This window comes from Vipera ursinii (assembly GCF_947247035.1).
Source record: "Vipera ursinii genome assembly, chromosome: 6".
Lineage (NCBI taxonomy): Eukaryota > Metazoa > Chordata > Lepidosauria > Squamata > Viperidae > Vipera > Vipera ursinii.
The window spans coordinates 5274304-5292759 of NC_139515.1; the positions used below are offsets into that span (position 1 = coordinate 5274304).

Sequence of the window (18456 nt, forward strand, 5' to 3'; positions counted from 1 at the left end):
GCCGTTGCAGGGAAGAGGTGGGGGGGCCTGGCTGGGCCCCTCTCTTGTTGGGCCATTTAGCGGGGTCCCCGTGTCTGCGAGTGGCGGGAGCCGCCGCCGGTGGGTCCCCTTTGCAGAGGAGGCGAAAAGGGGGTGTGGGAAGCTGCCTTGCGTGGCAGCCGCCTGCGGGGGCGGGTATGGGGTGGGTGTGTGTGTGACACGTCCGAATAGGATAGAAAAGAATTAAGGAGATAGGATAGGATAAGGAGATATAGAATAAGGATATCGAATAGAGTAGAATAAGGATATATAGAATAAGGATATCGAATAGAGTAGAATAAGGATATATAGAATAAGGATATTGAATAGAGTAGAATAGGAAAAGGATAGAATAAGGATATAGGATAGAATAAGGATAGAATAGAATAAGGATATAGAATAGAATAGAATAGAATAAGGATATATAGAATAAGGATATCGAATAGAGTAGAATAGGAAAAGGATAGAATAAGGATATAGGATAGAATAAGGATAGAATAGAATAAGGATATCGAACAGAATAGAATAAGGATATATAGAATAAGGATATCGAATAGAGTAGAATAAGGATATATAGAATAAGGATATTGAATAGAGTAGAATAGGAAAAGGATAGAATAAGGATATAGGATAGAATAAGGATAGAATAGAATAAGGATATAGAATAGAATAGAATAGAATAGAATAAGGATATATAGAATAAGGATATCGAATAGAGTAGAATAGGAAAAGGATAGAATAAGGATATAGGATAGAATAAGGATAGAATAGAAGTAGAAAAATAGGGACCACTACGGTGGGAAGGTAACAGCGTTCCGTGCGCCTTTGGCGTCTAGTCATGCCGGCCACATGACCACGGAGACGTCCTCGGACAAGCGCTGGCTCTTCGGCTTTGAAACGGAGATGAGCACCGGCCCCTAGAGTCGGAAACGACTAGCACGCATGTGCGGGGGAACCTTTACCTTTACCTTTTTAAGGATAGAATAGAATAAGGATATCGAATAGAATAGAATAAGGATATATAGAATAAGGATATCGAATAGAGTAGAATAAGGATATATAGAATAAGGATATTGAATAGAGTAGAATAGGAAAAGGATAGAATAAGGGTATAGAATAGAGTAGAATAGGAAAAGGATAGAATAAGGATATAGGATAGAATAAGGATAGAATAGAATAAGGATATAGAATAGAATAGAATAGAATAAGGATATATAGAATAAGGATATCGAATAGAGTAGAATAGAAAAAGGATAGAATACGGATATAGGATAGAATAAGGATAGAATAGAATAAGGATATAGAATAAACAGGGGTGTCAAACTCAATTTCATTGAGGGCCACAGCATTGCGGTTGCCCTCAGGGGGCTGGGTGGGTGTGGCCAAGGTGGGCGTGGCCTACTGGCTGGGTGTGGCTAGAGTGCGTATGGCCTACTGGGTGGGCGTGGCCAGCTCTACATCATTCGCATCAAGGGTGCCTATGGGGGCCTGGGCAGGAGTGGGACAGATCTGAGGGTCTCTGGCAGAAGGAGGGTCTCTGGGCCAGGGCCAAGGCAGTGGGGGCCGTTCCCTCACTGCTTCCAGGATGGCTTCGCGGGCCGCATGAAACCACTTCGCGGGCCAGATTTGGCCCCCGGGCCTTGTGTTTGACATGTCTGGAATAGAATAAGGATATATAGAATAAGGATATAGAATAGAATAGGATAAGGATAGAGTAAGGATATAGAATAGAATAAGGATAGAATAGAATAAGGATATATAGAATAAGGATATCGAATAGAATAGAATAAGGATATAGGATAGAATAAGGATAGAACAGAAGGATATAGAATAGAATAAGGATATATAGAATAAGGATATAGATTAAGGATATAGAATAGAATAAGGATATAGAATAGACTAGAATGATAGAATAAGGATAGAATAAGGATATAGAATAGAATAAGGGTAGAATAAAGATAGAATAGAATAAGGATATAGAATAGAATAATAACTTTAGTGTCATTTTAAATGTACACCCATCTGCATACATTAAAATGAGATTTTGTTGCATACAACTCACAAAGCATACCCCCCCATATACACTGCATAAACATGACCCCCACAAAAAATTATGTGTATACCCACATCTGGGATAACTTTGGCCCCTTCTGCATGGGGAGCCTCCGGGCAAGATAGGCAGCCAATAAATCTACCAAATAAATAGCAAATATTAGAGTGCCAGGGAAGCATATGTCTATGGAGAGTCTCCCATCATCCCCATCAACCTATCTGATCGGTAAAACCCAAAATCAAAGTTTTATTTCCTCCCCCCCCCACCTTCAAGTCCAGTTGTCTTTTTGGAAAAAAGCACCTTTGAGATATGGAAGCATATGGACAGCCATGCCCCTAATTATGCACTGGATGCTTCTGGGTTTAAAATACTATTTCTAGTGAGCAAGAAAGGAGTGACTTCTGTTTCTTTATATAAGACCCTTTAGCAACATCAAGTTTTTAAAAAGTGATTCTTTGCTATCCGTGGTTTTGACAGTGGTTTTGACATTGACACAGTGGTTTTGACATTCTAATGGGGGCGTTTCTACAGAAGCTGGAAAGAGTGCACTTGAAATTCAGTGCTGGCAGGATGTAGGTATGTGAGAGAGGATGTAAAAGCCTTAAAGTTTTGGTTTTTTATTCAGAATTAAGATCTACTAAATATACAGGTCCTGGTTGTTAAATAAATCTGAAGCTAGCTGGTGTTATCTTGAATGATTGCTACAAATTTTCCTTCAATATGGATGCATCCTTTTTTGTCACCATTGTAACTTAAGGAATTTGTGCAATCCAGCTGAACATTGCATCAACCTGAGAGGAAAAGAAACAAGATTTGGTATTTTTGAACCTGAAGTTTGAAAGTTAAAAAAAAAACATACCGTAAGTGCTATAAAAATGGACCCTGTAATGTAATCTTAAAGAACATGCATGCCCTTTTCTGTTTAATTGGCAAAATTTCCAAGAACATCACATGGATTCCTATACTCATTATTGTTGAACAGAAAAGGAATTGAACTTTCTTTAAGTTGATACCAGCTGATTTATGCAGGTGTAAGCCAGGATTTTAATGACAGCCATTTTAGCTGGAATAAAGACATAGGCAGTGATTTCAAATGTGCCAGTTTTTAACATGTTAGGAGGTCTTGAGATTCTGTGCTTAAATTTTTGAACTTCCATCCAAGTATTTCTCATAGCTTTTCAGTATGATTTGGAAAGAAGTAACCAAATTAGATGCTTTTGCTAAAGACTATTCTAGGGAGAACTTACTTTATTAGAACCTCGTGGTATTTATCAGTGAAACATCTAGTGCGAAAGGATGAAATAAGTGTTGACTGATAACCATGTATGTCTGCATAGTTTATCTTTGATTAATTAACATGACCTATCCACTGTTCATCTTGCTCTTAAAGCCTTTTTTTCAAACCCAGCCTTATGGTAGAACGGACGGGAAGATAAAGTTTCCTTCAGGGAAAAAAACATTGCTTTAAAGAGCAGCAAAATAATGTGAAGGAAGGTTTTACCTTCCCACATGTTTCTTTCAAGAAAACAGTGAATATTGCTTTATTGGTGAAATAAACAGATATGGGGGAATAATCGTGGTTCTCCTGTCAACATCTGGTTTGGCTCAGTAAAACTATCTACTTACGAAATCAAGCTGGAATTAAAAATGAAATTTAATTTTAATAGTCAACAGCGAAACGCTTCTCTAACCTTTCTAGAATGCTATTAATATTTTTAGGCTTATAGAAATCTAATCTGAATGCAACAAATCTGCTGGCTTCTGGAATCATTGGTGCTCTTTTGCATCTAGCAATGTTCAAAGCCGTTTGGAAGTTTGAGCTTTAACAAGTCAGTGTTTGCAAAGCTTGCAAGAACAGGAGGCAAATAGGATACAGTCACTGGAGCGATTTAAAAGGACTATCACAGACCTGTCACGTGACTAGTTTTCTTTTAGGTAAATTGAAAAACAGTGTAATGGTAAAATGTCTTCTTGGCCTGTTCGGCTTCTGTCAGTTTTTGGCAGTGCCTGTCTTCATAGCACAGGGCTCACTAGAAACCGCAACTTCTAGTTCAGTGATGGCAAACCTTTTAGAGACCAAGTGCCCAAACTGCAACCCAAAACCCGCTTATTTATCGCTGGGTGCCAGGTGGGCGTGGCCTACTGGGTGGGTGTGGTCACCTCAATGTCACTGGTGGGGAGGGATACCTGTGGGGGGCAGCTGGTTGAAGAGGGACAGTTGCCACCTCCGAGGCATGGCATGGGTACCCACAGGGAGGGCTCTGAGTGCCGCCTCTGGCACCCGTGCCATAGGTTCGTCACCACTGTTCTAGTTTCCTCGACTGGATCTCACAATGTGGAGGGTTTCTCTCACAGCAACTTTCTAGTGCTTGCATGGCCAACCTGGAGGCCTCTTCCCCAGCTCCAGTACGCTAGAGAGCAACTAGAAAGGCGTGTGACAGCCACCCATTTTGATAATGCATCCACCCCATGTCATCTGAGCTCGGATAATCAAGGGCTGAATGCTGGTGGATGTGGAATCGTGTGGAACGATCCAAGATCCTCACGTTAAGAGAGACGATCTTGTCACTGAACGCCAAGGATGCATCGGAGAGGGTCCTTGTGAAATTTCTCCAGCTGTTTGATGTGCCTTCCGTACATAGTGCAGAACTCTCATCCGTACAGGAGAGAAGGTTCCACAGCTCTGTAGACTTTCAGCTTTGTGGGGATGCAGGTGTTAATATTGATTGAGCCCTCTAATATGCAGCCACCCAAGTGCCTGGCTGGCCTTCCTAATCAATTTCTTCACCTAAAAACCCATCGGTTGACATGATGCTTCCCAGGTATTTGAAGCTGTTTACATTTGTCCTTCCTTCTGACCCTGACACAAGCCAACATGAAAGCAAAGGGTAGGATGCTTCAAGTCTGTTCAAATTTCTAGCTGGGGTGTGGGTCAATTGTTGTGTTACTGTATTACCTATTGAGAACCACGCCGTATGGATAATTGACTATAGGCCAGAACATACTAGATTATATATTAGCGTGCATTTAGGTTTATTAGAAAGATTAATAGTTTCTAAATAAATTTATGGCCAAGGCGTCCATTTAAAGTAGCGTTTCCTTCCACATTATTTTTAAATACTGTTGGCATTGATGTTTCTGTTAAACTTGTCAATTTTGTATATACTTCTGAACAGATTGACTATAGAGAAAGTGCTGAGATTTTTAAAGATGTCTTATTCTCTTGTTTGCCTGACAGAGTGACATGCCAGGATGTTCCCAGCAAGCTTACCCCGTGACAGCTTATATCAATCTAAATACCAATTTAATCCAAGCAATAAAATATCAGAACTGGTAACAAGAATTATTTACTCTTTCAAAAATACCTTTCAGTTCCTCCTAATCTGATAATATCTTGTTACTACTTCCTCCAAAATACACACACTTAGTTTAACATGAAGGCAGATGAATCTTAAATGCAAAAAAAGACATTCAATTGAATAGTTAAGAGGTTTTGTGCCCATAGAAAATGAGAAGATTTAAGTCCTGGTATGTTTTTAGGCTTTTTCTTGTTGGGATACCATTACTTTTTTTTTTTTTGTCTCTGAACTAATTCCCCACAGTGAGTTGTCTGAAACTACAGTTTCACCATTGGTATCTCAAATACTTAATTGTGAGGATATACTTGTTTTAAAATGTGTGTAGCATCAGACAAAAGAAAAGAAATGTCCTGTAGTAGATGCCTTAGGAAGCAAATGTAGAGTCCTCCTATTTTACTCTAAGGATGCATTCAATAACTTAAGACGTTTTAGAAGGTTGTAGCCTATTTTATTATATTTTACATTTCATTTTCCTAATAAAAATCTCAGTTTTTCACCTCTACATTCTTAAACAATTGTGTAGAAATTCTTGTCACATGTAAGATGATGATTGTTATACAGGATTTTTGCATTTTCAAAAAAAAAAAGGCAATTGAAGTTACAGAAAGCAGATGCGATTATGCAGCAGTTTAAATAACATTACATTTCAGGGAATATTTGCTTGCTATTATGGCTAATAAGAAACTGCATAATTTTAATACAAAGGATGCTTGAGATGGTTTAATTTTGTATGCAGCACGTACGAGAATGTAGAGAATTTAAAGTACAAATGCAGTAATGTTTTCATTGAATAAAAATGCTTATGCACTATTGTGGCTAAAATTTTACTCCTAAGTTTTGCATTATTTAAAATGCCCATATATAGTTACTGCTTTAAGACTTTCATAAATTTTAGTCAGTTGTGATTCTCTCTTGAATTTAAGCTTTGCTATAGATCTGTGGGACTCATAGAATGCTGCAGCCCTAAATACAAAAGAAATCTAACAATATATCCTATTTTAATCTTGAAATGATCAGTTGTTCAGTGTTTGACCCTAAACATTTGAAGTTCAGCATGCACAGGTGCTGGATAAAAGGAATTGGGACTTGCAGGAGGGAGTTGATTTACTTTTGTTTATTCATCCAGTTTAAAACAGTAAGCAACCATTAAAGTCAAAAGTAAGAAATGACATATAGATACAATGTTGATCATATTTCTTCCTGTAGCAATTTTGTAAAAGAGTACAAGTTAACATTCTAATAAATACATTAGGTATTTCTTCAAGGGCTTCCATATTCTGTAGAATTACATATTCTATAACCTAATTCACCTGCTGTAAATTGGAGCATATTGGTCAGGAGCTGTAGTTGAGATTGCATGCTGAAGATTGTGAGCACTTTGCAGTTGAAAAGTGGTATATTAATGGGTTATACAAACTTCAATTTCTTGTCATTGCACTTGCATTTTGTGAAATAAAATTCTGGTTTTTAGTTAAGGAATGGCGATCTGTAGATTACTAAAAAAAATCTAAATACATGTAAATGAAACCTGTAATATTTTTGCTTATCTTTGAAAATATCAGGCACACAACTAGATGGCTATAATGAAACCTGACTGTCAGTCTGTTTCTGAAGTACAATGTTCTGGCTAATTATCTCTTTTTATTCATTTATGGTTTAACAATAATCTTTCAAACTCTTTACTGTAAGAAAAAAGGCATTCAGATACTGTTTTTGGAAGTTGTGCTGATCTAAGACCAATTTCTGTCCTGCATTAGTCCATAACTCAGTCACACTACAAATGATTAGTTGTGTTGATGGTGGGTAATTTCTTTTAAAAACCTTCTCATCTTTATTGAATACGAACATGCTTTTTCAGATGAAATCATCAGAGAGAAAACCACAGAACGAGACAAGGAAAAGCAGAAAGAAAAGAAGAAGCACAGATTAATGTCAGAAATAAAAAAAGAGAATGGAGAAATGAAATTATTTCAGAAAGGTGAGCATAGTATTTTTCACACATGATGATGGTATATACATGTAAGAAGATTTTTTTAAAAATGCTTATGTTCTTAAATATTTTTTAATTCTGATTCGTTATGATAAGAGGCAGCATGACCTAGGGTTTTCATTTCAGGTTTATACTGAAAAGGAAGGGTATCGTGTTTTATCTAGTTACAAGTCTGAAAGCCGTTACTTACAAACAGGAATTTAAATACCAAATGTGAGATTTAAAGGCAACTACACAATTTTTGTCCCTGAAATGTGAATTTGGGGTATCTTTTTAGGATTCTACTCTTACATGAAACAAAAAATATTTGTAGCACTATTAAAAATAGGATGTATGTGTCTGTCTGTCTGTCTGTCTGTGTCTGTCTATCTATCTATCTATCTATCTATCTATCTATCTATCTATCTATCTATCTATCTATCTATCTATCTTTGGTTGGGTTTCTATTAACAATGTCCACACTATTATTTTGTATTGCCTATTAAATTGGTTTTCAGGCGTTGTTATATGGTGGCCTTGATTGTGCTTGGGAGTAATTTCAGAATTTAATCTGAAATTAGAAATCTATTGGGGATGAAATTTGTGGGGCTCTTTTATTCTGCCATGCTACGTTGATGAATTCATACTTTATTGCCATGAAAAATGCTCTGCAAAAGTAACCTCACACTTAGGCTGCAAATCACCACCTCAGGAAGTTGAACAGGTGCATAAAAGTGATTTTGCATGGATAATGGCCAAATTGAAATTAATATATCCAAACTTAAAATACAATTAGTCGTTAAGGATGGTGGCAGGGGTGGCAGGGGTGATGACTACTCTCAAACATGTAGCCATATTAAATTGATAATCCATGACAGTGGTGTAATAATATAAATGGCCCAAACTCATATGATTTACAAAAGACTCTTACATGTAGGTATTATCCAAACACCACACCAACCCACCAAGCCAAAATCCACAAGTATTTGAAGTCCATCAAGCCAAAATCTGGTAAAACACTACTAATCTGGATAGAAGGGTTTAATCAGTATTGGTTTTTTTATCTTTTAAAACCTCGACTGAGTCCAGCTTATTTGAAAAATAACTTCAGTCTTAGATGTTTTTCATTCTGTGTGCTTGTAGGTTTATACCCTGCTGATATCGGCACGTAAGGCAGCTTACAACAATAATAGAAAATCTAAAATGCACTAAAGTCAAAACGGAAAGCATTACCATAGATGCAATTAAAATACGTTAACCGTTAAAAACCTGGTACAGTTTGAAATTTTAGGACAGAAGGAACCAAATGAGGCCATAAGCCATTTAGGGTTTCCAAAGCCAGTATCTTACACAACTTCGGAGACAGTTCTCATGTTGTGCTTAAATCCTGATCTGAGCTGTTTTGCCAAGAGTTGGCCTGGCATTTGAAGGCAGAACTTGGAGGATGAACCCTTGACTTCCCTGTGTGGACCGTCACTTGAAAGGCAGGAGAACAACTAACTGCCTCCCTTTCTTAACCCTGCGGCAGTCTGGTTGCGGTCTCCTCGGATATGTCCTTATGCAGATAATACTTGGCTTACAACCATTTGTTTAGTGACCGTTCAAAGTTACACCGGCACTGGAAGAAGTTCAGAGTTGGCACTGGGGGGAAAAAAATGACTTATGACCATTTTTCACACTTTGTTGCAGCATCCCCATGAGCGTGTGATCAAAATTCAGACCCTTGGTAACTGATTCATATTTGTGACGGTCGCAGTGTCCCGGGGTCACGTGAAACCTCCCCCCCCCTTTTGTGACCTGACCAGCAAAGTCATTGGGGAAGCCAGATTCACTTAACGGGTGTGTTACTGACTTAACAACTCCAGCGACTAACTTAACAACCGTGGCAAGAAAAGTCGTACAATGGGGCTATACTCACTTAGCAACTGTCTGGCTTAGCAACAGAAATGTTGGGCTCAATTGTGGTTGTAAGTCAAGGACCAATTGTTCTTGTTCCAATTCTGCCATCAGAATTTATTTCCAGGACATGCGCCATTCCCCCAGGACTGCAAAAATCCAGATCAGCAATACACGGCAGCGTGTTTTCTGTCTGTCTTGGTTTGCCATTGGCTGGCTTTCCTAATTTTCCACTCTTCCCCATCTCCATCTCCTTCATACATCCTGTAACACCACGATCAATAAAAGAAGGAACAATTCTCTCCCATTGTGTCTGCATAAACACGAACAGAACGATCTACCCAAGGAATCCGTGTCGAGAGTTTCCAGAAGAAGCTGACTGCAGTCTCACTGCTTCAGGAAGTAGATGGTGTAATTTTTTGCAGAGTCTCTTCAGCTAGCAAAATTTAAGCAATTGAGGTCCAGGAAACAAAGTGAGAAGCAGCTGTTATCTTTGCAGCTTTCCCCCCAATAGTTGCTGCATGCTGATATTGCTGCTTTCCAGCCTGCAAAACTCCAAACAACTCTTTGATGGTAGCGAAAAGAGACGGAAAACATTCACTTTTTCCTGCCGTCAAGCACTCATTGGAATATTTTATTTAATCACTCATTGTGCTACTCTTGTCGTCGAGCATCATGCAGACCTCTGAAACAGCGATGAGATAAACTGGAAAAGAACAATACATCGGTAACATTTGCTACTGCTGACGAAAAACTGTATCCCATATACACAACTGCCTCCACCACCACCATCAGGAAAACAAGAATAATTCCTCTGAATCCAAAGACTCGCTGAAACAGCAGCCTAGTCGTAATGGCAAGTTAACAGGGTTGGGACCTGTCTGCCTTCAGGGAGATCCTATTCTGGAGAAGGGAACCAACAACTTAAAAGGCCAGGAACTCTGCGGGTAATATTTGTTTTTAACTAGGAATCCCAGTGTAGATTCCAGGTTGATGTCAAGTTTCCAACATATGGGCTTTTCAAGTGACTCTGAGGCATTGTTTACATACACCGGCAAATGCTTGCTCGAAAGAAGCCGGAATCTGAAATCTCCTCCCCTTGCACAATATATTAAAAACACAATTCTCCACCTTTCTAATTTTTGTCATTAATCATATTCTCCAATTAATTTAAAGAATCAGTTTCCCTTCCGTTGGAAAACCCGCCAAGGTCTTATCTTCTTTAGTTAGAGATGGCCTTGAAGGTGCAATCCTATTCGTCCCCCCTCCCAACCTTAAACTCAATCTCCTAAAGTAATACACAAGTTTAACATATGAAATGGCTACTTCTTCATCTCTTGTCAAGCAATGACATTTGATGTTAGCAGCGTTGACACCTGACCTTGTAGCTTAACATAGTGGCCCCCCAACCTTTTGGGCACTCTGGGGACCGGTTCCGTGGGCAGAGGATTTTCCGTGGACCAGAGGGGGGGCGTGGTTTCGTGTGCTGCCTGCATCCTGCAGATGGGGCTTCACTTGTTTGCGATGGCCTGGTTGCTAGGATACCGTGGCCCGGTGCCGATCCACGGACTGGGGCTTGGGGACCCCTGGCGTAACATATTAATGACTGAAGTTAAAAGTGATATTGCCGTTCTTCAGGACTTCATGTGTATGATGTTTATTAATATAGGATATTGTTCACCTTCATGTAGCTCCAGCTTTTGATAAATTAAAGCAAACCTTTTCTTTCTTTTCATAGACGTAAAAGAAAAAGTGAAAAGCAACGCGGACGATCTGCAGATGAAAAAAGTGAAGAAGAAAAAGAAAAAGAAACACAAAGAGTGTGAAAAGCGGAAGCGTCCAAAAATGTACAGTAAATATATTCAGACCATCTGCTCAGGACTGCTTTCCGATTTCGAGGATCAGGAAGCCAAAGGCATTGTGGATCATCATCACCACCACCACGACCACCACCAAGATTTCAGTGAGAAACATAAGAATCCCAAGAAGGACTCTGAGTCCAAGAGGGCGGACAACAGTGAGTTTCCCTTTGTCTCGTTAAAGGAGCCACGGGTTCAGGATAAGCTCCAGAGGTTGGACGCGTTGGAGTTCAGAGAGTTCATTCACGTTGAGCACCAGCCTAACGGAGGTGCCTCAGTGGTTCATGCCTACACTAAGGAGCTCTCCCACTTGTCTCCTGTGGAGATGGAGAGATTTGCAGAAGAATTTCTGGGTTTGGTTTTTAGTGAACAGGAGAACTGTGCAGCTTACTATGTAATGGGAATTGTTCATGGGGCAGCTACTTACTTACCTGACTTTTTAGACTACTTTTCGTTTAATTTTCCCAATTCGCCAGTGAAAATGGAGATTTTGGGAAAGAAAGATATAGAGACTACGACTATGTCCAATTTTCACGCTCAGGTAAGAGGTTATCTTTCATATTTAAAAAACAAACAAAAACAAAAAACATTTTGCTTCGTATTCAATGTTCCAGTTGTTTCTCCTTTTCTCTAAAAGAAATAAATATATTAAGCAAGACTGAGCTTTCCATATATATGTATATATATGTATATACATGTATATATACATATATATATACATATATATATACATACATACATATATACATATATATACATATATATATACATATATATATACATATATATACATATATATACACATATATATACATATATATACATATATATACATATATATACATATATATATACATATATATATATATATATATATATATATATATATATATATATATATATATATATATATATATATATATATATATATATATATAAATAATACTAGTGCCTTTTCTCTTTATACCATGTCACAATGTAGAAAACAAAAACGATAGCATAACTTCTGTTTTTGATAAGGCAAACAAAAAGGTCCTGTGAATTATCCGCTCGCCGTTTAGATTGCCTACCTAATTCATTGAAATTGTGTTTGTATTCCTTGTTGGCTCTGGAGCAGGAGGTGCTAGTTTTGTATATATTCTGAATGTCTGTGGACCTTTCTCAGGGGTGTCAAACTCAATTTCATTGAGGGCCGCATCAGCATTGCGGTTGCCCTCAGGGGTCCGGGTGGGTCTGGCCAGGGTGGGTGTGGCCTACTGGGTGGGCGTGGCCAGCTCCACATCGTTGGCATCAAGGGTGCCTATGGGGGCCTGGGCAGGAGTGGGACAGATCTGAGGGTCTCTGGCAGAAGGAGGGTCTCTGGGCCAGGGCCAAGGCAGTGGGGGCCGTTCCCTCACTGTTTCCAGGATGGCTTCAGGGGCCGCATGAAACCATTCGCGGGCCGGATGCGGCCCCCGGACCTTGTGTTTGACATGTCTGACCTTTCTCCTTTCATTAAGGTTGGGGAAAAAAATAGAATAGAAACTGTAGGGGAAAGCACAATTCTTAAAAGTGATTAATAAAAGTCAAAGCGGGTCACTTTGTCGAAATGTGAAATGGCTGCAGTCCTGTATATGCTTATCTGAGAATCGGCTCGCCTGGATCCAGCAAAGCCTTGAGCCCACCTTGAGGCGTGCGTGTGTTACGCTACCTGAAGGGAAAGAAAAGCAACATATCCCAACCCTTCCATTGCAAGTATAATTCATGTTTGTTTTATGCCTGCAAGTGGATTTATGAAAGATTGATAGTTTCTGATTTTATATTTTGCATTAGACTTTGTGTAGTTTTTTTTTTTAAAAAAGATTATTCTTGATTTTTTTTTCTTCACATATTAGTATTTGTCGATTGCCTGTAAACAAACATCCAGCAATTTTCTGCTTGATTGAAAGAATGTGGAGGCTTTTAAAGCAAAATGGAACTGAAATAGTGTGGGGTATAAAGTCCTTTTCAGGTTGTAGAAGCCATATGGTTTGGCTGATGTTTTGAGTTCTCCTTTTGGGCCGTTTGTTATTTGGAAGCATTTAAAAGAAAAGAGACCAAGAGTAGTATTCATCGTTTAGTATTCATTCCATGGGAAAGTTCAATGTTACAAGCAAGATGGTTACATTTAATAAGCTTTGCTGTATATGGGATGGGGGAATGTGGCCACAGAGACAGACACACATACACACATGTGTATGCGCACGTGCACACACGCGCACACGCATGCACACACACACACAGAGATTGCCCATATACCCATTTATAGGGCAAGGAATCTCTACAATTGGTTTGAGCTGCACTTGGAAACCTTAGGTTGAAAAGGTGAGAAAGCAAGGTGTTTTACAGGATCTTTTGCCTGTTTTTATCATTTCATTTATTTATTTACTTGTTCGTTTGTTTGACCAGTATGCTGCCAGTCTCACCTAGAAATGACTGAATTTTATTTCAGTCTACTTTTTTTTCTGGCAGAAGGACATCGTCTCAAATTCAGATGCCTCTTCATTTCAATTTAAATATAATAATCTTAATCTCTTACCTTAACTTGTAGTCTAAAAATAGTAAAAGGACCTACCTGAGTAATGAAGTGCAAAAAATGTCAAAACATTCATTAAAGGGTTAAAAAATATTTTCCAACTCTGGAATTGGAATGATGTTATAATTTATAAAAACATTTATGCCATCTTCAGTAGGAATTAATTACATGTTTATACAATAGCTGAACATAAGAAATATTATAAAATGCAATTTGAAAGAGGCATCAAAGAAGCAAGGTTAACAACCAATTAAGCTGTTTAAAGCCTGTAAAATAAGAATTTCTTGGCTGCTTATCTGTCTCAAAAGTATCAAGGCAGGGCAAAATCAAATTGAAGTGCTGCATTGAAAAAAACCTGTACTGTCACCATCTGGCATTGGCATAGCTTTTCTTGTAAAGACCAGTTTTTCAGTGGCCCCAGCTGTCAGGGCAGATTCTTTGGGAATAGATGGACTTTCCAATATTCTTATCCCAGGCAATTTAAAATTCATGCCAGTTATATGCAACACTTTGAATTGAACCTGAAAACTATCCACTAGCAAGCTGTTAAAAAAAATGGTTGGGTGACCACATCTTGTTTTGTCCTCCTTCTGGATACTCCTTAATGAGTTTTTCATGTAGAATATATGACAGTAATTTAATTTGGATGTGAAATTACACAGCTTTGTCAAATCTGGGAAAATTCTCATTGAAGAGAATTCTGGAATTCCATACATGTGAAAATGACTCATTGGAGAAAGGTGACCTAAAGATAATGCTTAGAAATATGTTTTACAGGAAAGAATACAACAGCAGTGACTGAGGTTGACAACAACATTCATAGCCACAGTCACCTTGATATTGAGGAGTATTTCCAGAACATACCGAAATTCTTCACAGGGACTAGAACCCCAATCAGAATAACTACTCTTCGTATGAATTATCACACAGTCAGTTGATTGTCTATTTTGTCAGGAGCTTAGCTTGTTTACATCAGTGATACTTGGGGTTGTTTGGGGGGGGGGGAAATTAACAAATTGTGAGGCGAATTATGTAAGGCAGAAAACATTAGTAGAATTTTATGCCAATACATTGTGGTCTATTTTGGAGAACTAGCTCAAAACTGAGCTCTTTTGAAATTTGTGTGTGTGTGTGTGTGTGTTTTGCCTTTTAGGTATTTTCTTCTTGTGAAAACTGTATCAGTTTTGGTTTGTATCAAGTATGTGTTTTAAGTGTTTGCAAGTTAGTTTCTACATTTGCAAGTTAGTTTCTCCGCTCTTGTGTTCAGAGAGGAATTATATTATGAAAAGAATATTGCTACTAGGATGAATAAGGGGCTTTGTGGGGAAGAAACCCAGTTGCACTTTTCACAAATTGGAGTAATGAAAAAGCTTGGCAAAAAATTAACCAAGTTTATTGGAGATATGAAAGGCAGGCGTTGAGTTCCTAGATTGGTCTGTTGATTACGCACCAGTTGCTGAATTGTTTAGTTCCTAACTTTCATTCATTCGTTATCTATTTCCTATTTGATTTTTTTTTAAATGAAAGTTTTGTATGTTTGAGGGGTGTTGTTAAACTGTTTATCTTTTGGCTACACACGCACACACACACACACACACACACACACACACACACAATCTAGACAGCACACTAAAAAGCAGAGACATCACCCTGTCAATAAAAGTGCGTATAGTCAAGGCTATGGTCTTCCCAGTTGCAATGTATGGCAGTGAAAGTTGAACCATAAGAAAGGCTGAGTGCCAAAGAATTGAACTCTGGTGCTGGAGAAGACTCCTGCGAGTCCCTTGGACTGCAAGGCGATCAAACTGGTCAGTCCTAGAGGAGATCAACCCTGACTGCTCTTTGGAAGGCCAGATCCTGAAGCTGAAACTCAAATACTTTGGCCCCCTAAGGAGAAGGAAGGACTCACTGGAGAAGAGCCTAATGCTGGGAAAGGTTGAGGACGAGAGAAGAAGGGGACGACAGAGAATGAGGTGGCTGGATGGAGTCCCTGAAGCAGGAGGCCTGAGCTTAAATGGACTCCAGAAGGTGGTAGAGGACAGGAAGGCCTGGAGGAACGTTGTCCATGGGGTCGCGATGGGTTGGACACGACTTCGCAGCTAACAACAACAACAACAATATATATATATATATATATATATATATATATATATATATATATATATATATATATATATATATATATATATACATACATACACACACACACACACACACACACACATTATTGTATTAATGAGTGGAGGATTTCCAAATGACAAAGGGGGAGGAATTCTATTCATGTAATGGAAAACATGGAAGAGATGCTGTCTAGCAAATAATCAGACGAGAGAGGCAGGAGGCCCCCACCATCCTTAACGACTAATTGATCAAGCAGCTCAGAGTGGCAGGGAGGAAATTTGTACTTTCAGACTTGCAAGATTGACATCTTCCCTCCCAAGTAAACTAGACAGGAAACATGAACTAATTCTATTTTACGGTAAGGCCACCTTCACAGAATCTTGCAAGTCTGAAAATACAAATTTCCTGCCAGCATCTTTTAACTGCTTAATACATTAGGGCAGGTCCTTCACAAGTTTCTTTTCTTGACTGTCCTTTATTTGTACTTACTTAGTTGTCTTTTTTTATCCTGCCTTTATTATTTTATAAATATCTCAAGGCAGCGGACAAGAAGCAGGTATGGGGAGTCCTGGCTCTCTTGTCTGATTGTTTCCTAAGAAGAATCTTTTTTCCCTCCTTCCCCAAAATCATCCACACACATTCCATTACAGCAAATGGCATGATTTTTTGCTCCTGCGTGGAGAGACCTAGGATTTCGCCCAGTTCCATTCTTGTTCTAAAAATAGAACGGGTTCAGTCACAGCGTGTGTAATGCATTCTATATTTAGAGAGTTGAACAAAATGCCTGCTAGCCTTAAGAAGAGCAGATTTGCCCCATTCGTGATGCACCACTCTCCAACCATGACCCATAATGAAACAGCTTTTAAGATTATTAAATTTTGAGGTGGTACCTTTTAATGAATAATTAATTTACTTTAGAATGTTTTCCGTTGAAGGTAAAAATTATACAACGGTATTAAAAAAATGGTTCTAATTTTTTTTAAATGCCATGTTAGTCCTATAATATAGTCCTATGCCCCAAGTCCCAAAATTAAATCGCGAGAACCCAATTTAAACAAAGATGTCAAAACATTACACTTATTCATTGATGTGAGCAAAATTATCCAAAGCTACATATCTGATTGGCAAAAGTACGTGAAATAAAGATGTAGTGGGAGTAACAGTTCTTTGTATCAGGTGATGTGAGAAGACTTTAATTCTCCCTCCCCCCCCCCCCAACTTGGGGTTGAAATAAATGTTGGGAGACCTCTGGGACAGAAGTTACTCCTATGTCCGTGCCCCAATTATCCTGAAATTGTGTTATTGGATTTAAGTAACAAAATGGCTGAATGTGATGGTGTGGTTTCTGATGATGAAAGATACTTTATCTCCCAGAGGTCTTCCACTTCTAGTTCCTCCTTCTTTGTTTTCAGTGAGGAAATCAGAAACTAAAAATTAAAAATCCACCCACTCTTATAACACAAATGGCTATTTGGCCATTGAATGTTGGTGGCGTGATCTTGGCGTACTGGGTGTGGATAAACAGGATTTTGAGAGACAGTATTACGTCTCTTCCCTCTCTCTGGCCAGGCTCCCACAAAGCCTTTCAGCCAGCCCTGCTACATACTTATTAAATAACATTTGCTTTCATTACAGGTAGTCAGTCCTCGACTTACAACGGTTTGTTTAGTGACTGTTCAAAGGTACAAGGGCACCGATAAAAGCGACCTAATTGACTGTTTCCGCATTCACGACCATTGCAGCGTCCCCATTGCCAGGTAATCAAAATTCAGACGCTTGGCGGCTGACTCATATTCATGACAGTTGCCGTGTCCCAAGAGCACGTGATCACCTGACAAGCAAAGGCAGTGGGGAACCCAGATTCACTTTAACAGGTGCAGTGATTCACTTAACAACTGTGGCAAGAAAGATTGTAAGATGGGTTAAAATTCATTTAACAAACGTCTCACTTAGCAACAGAAATTTTCGGCTCAGTTGTGGTTATAGGTCGAAGATTCCCTGCCACTCTCATTCAGAGAGATTCAGGGGTTGGTGGAAGCAGAGTTCTTATTAGTTGCTCTCTCTCTCCCTCCCCCCCCCCCGGCGTGTGTGTGTGTGTGTGTGTGTGTGTGTAAAGAGAGTTTTATTTATGCGGTTTTAGATTTTTCTCTTCTATTTATTGTATATTAAGTGGCACAGAATATATGAGGCAATTAAAAGCCAATTAACTGCTTCCTGATGAGCCAGCAACAAAGCAATCCGATTATTGCCTCAGCAGAGCTTTCAGTTGAGAAGTGTGGGGGGGGGGGAGAGAAAAAGGAAGGAAGTGAAAACAATTGCTTAGCTGTGAAAAATCATTTGAAAACACTCTAGCAGATGACAACAATCGGCAACGTGGCATGCTCACCGCAGTCTTTGCCTTCAGACTTTATACTAAAGACGACAAAACAGAGGGATGGAAGAGAAGGATGGAAACTAAGGGAAACAAATTAGATGGTACAGGTGGTCCTCGGCTTATGACCACAACTGAGCCCAAAATTTTTATGTTGCCAAGTGAAACGTTTGTTAGGAGAACTTTGCCCTCTATTTATGACCTTTCTTGCCACCCTTGTGAAGTGAGTCACTGCACTTGTTAAGTTAGGTTGTTA

The 18456-nt window shown here is 38.9% G+C and overlaps 1 protein-coding gene and 1 long non-coding RNA gene across 3 annotated transcripts in view; both read left to right on the forward strand.

The window, feature by feature from the left end:
* The window catches only part of RSBN1L (round spermatid basic protein 1 like), a 34112-nt gene that overhangs the window by 712 nt on the left and 14944 nt on the right, over positions 1-18456 (forward strand). The window contains exons 2-4 of one of the 2 annotated variants that reach the window (XM_083366253.1): positions 7289-7408; positions 11034-11312; positions 11631-11695. In XM_083366253.1, coding sequence (XP_083222379.1) covers positions 7289-7408; positions 11034-11312; positions 11631-11695 — 464 coding nt within the window. Of the gene's footprint in view, positions 1-7288; positions 7409-11033; positions 11696-18456 lie in introns of both variants that reach the window. The other variant, XM_083366252.1, reaches the window with a different exon arrangement.
* On the forward strand, positions 252-2216 carry LOC310642564. The gene is made up of 3 exons (XR_014492921.1): positions 252-791; positions 1149-1335; positions 1817-2216. It is a non-coding gene; the product is annotated as an uncharacterized lncRNA (long non-coding RNA).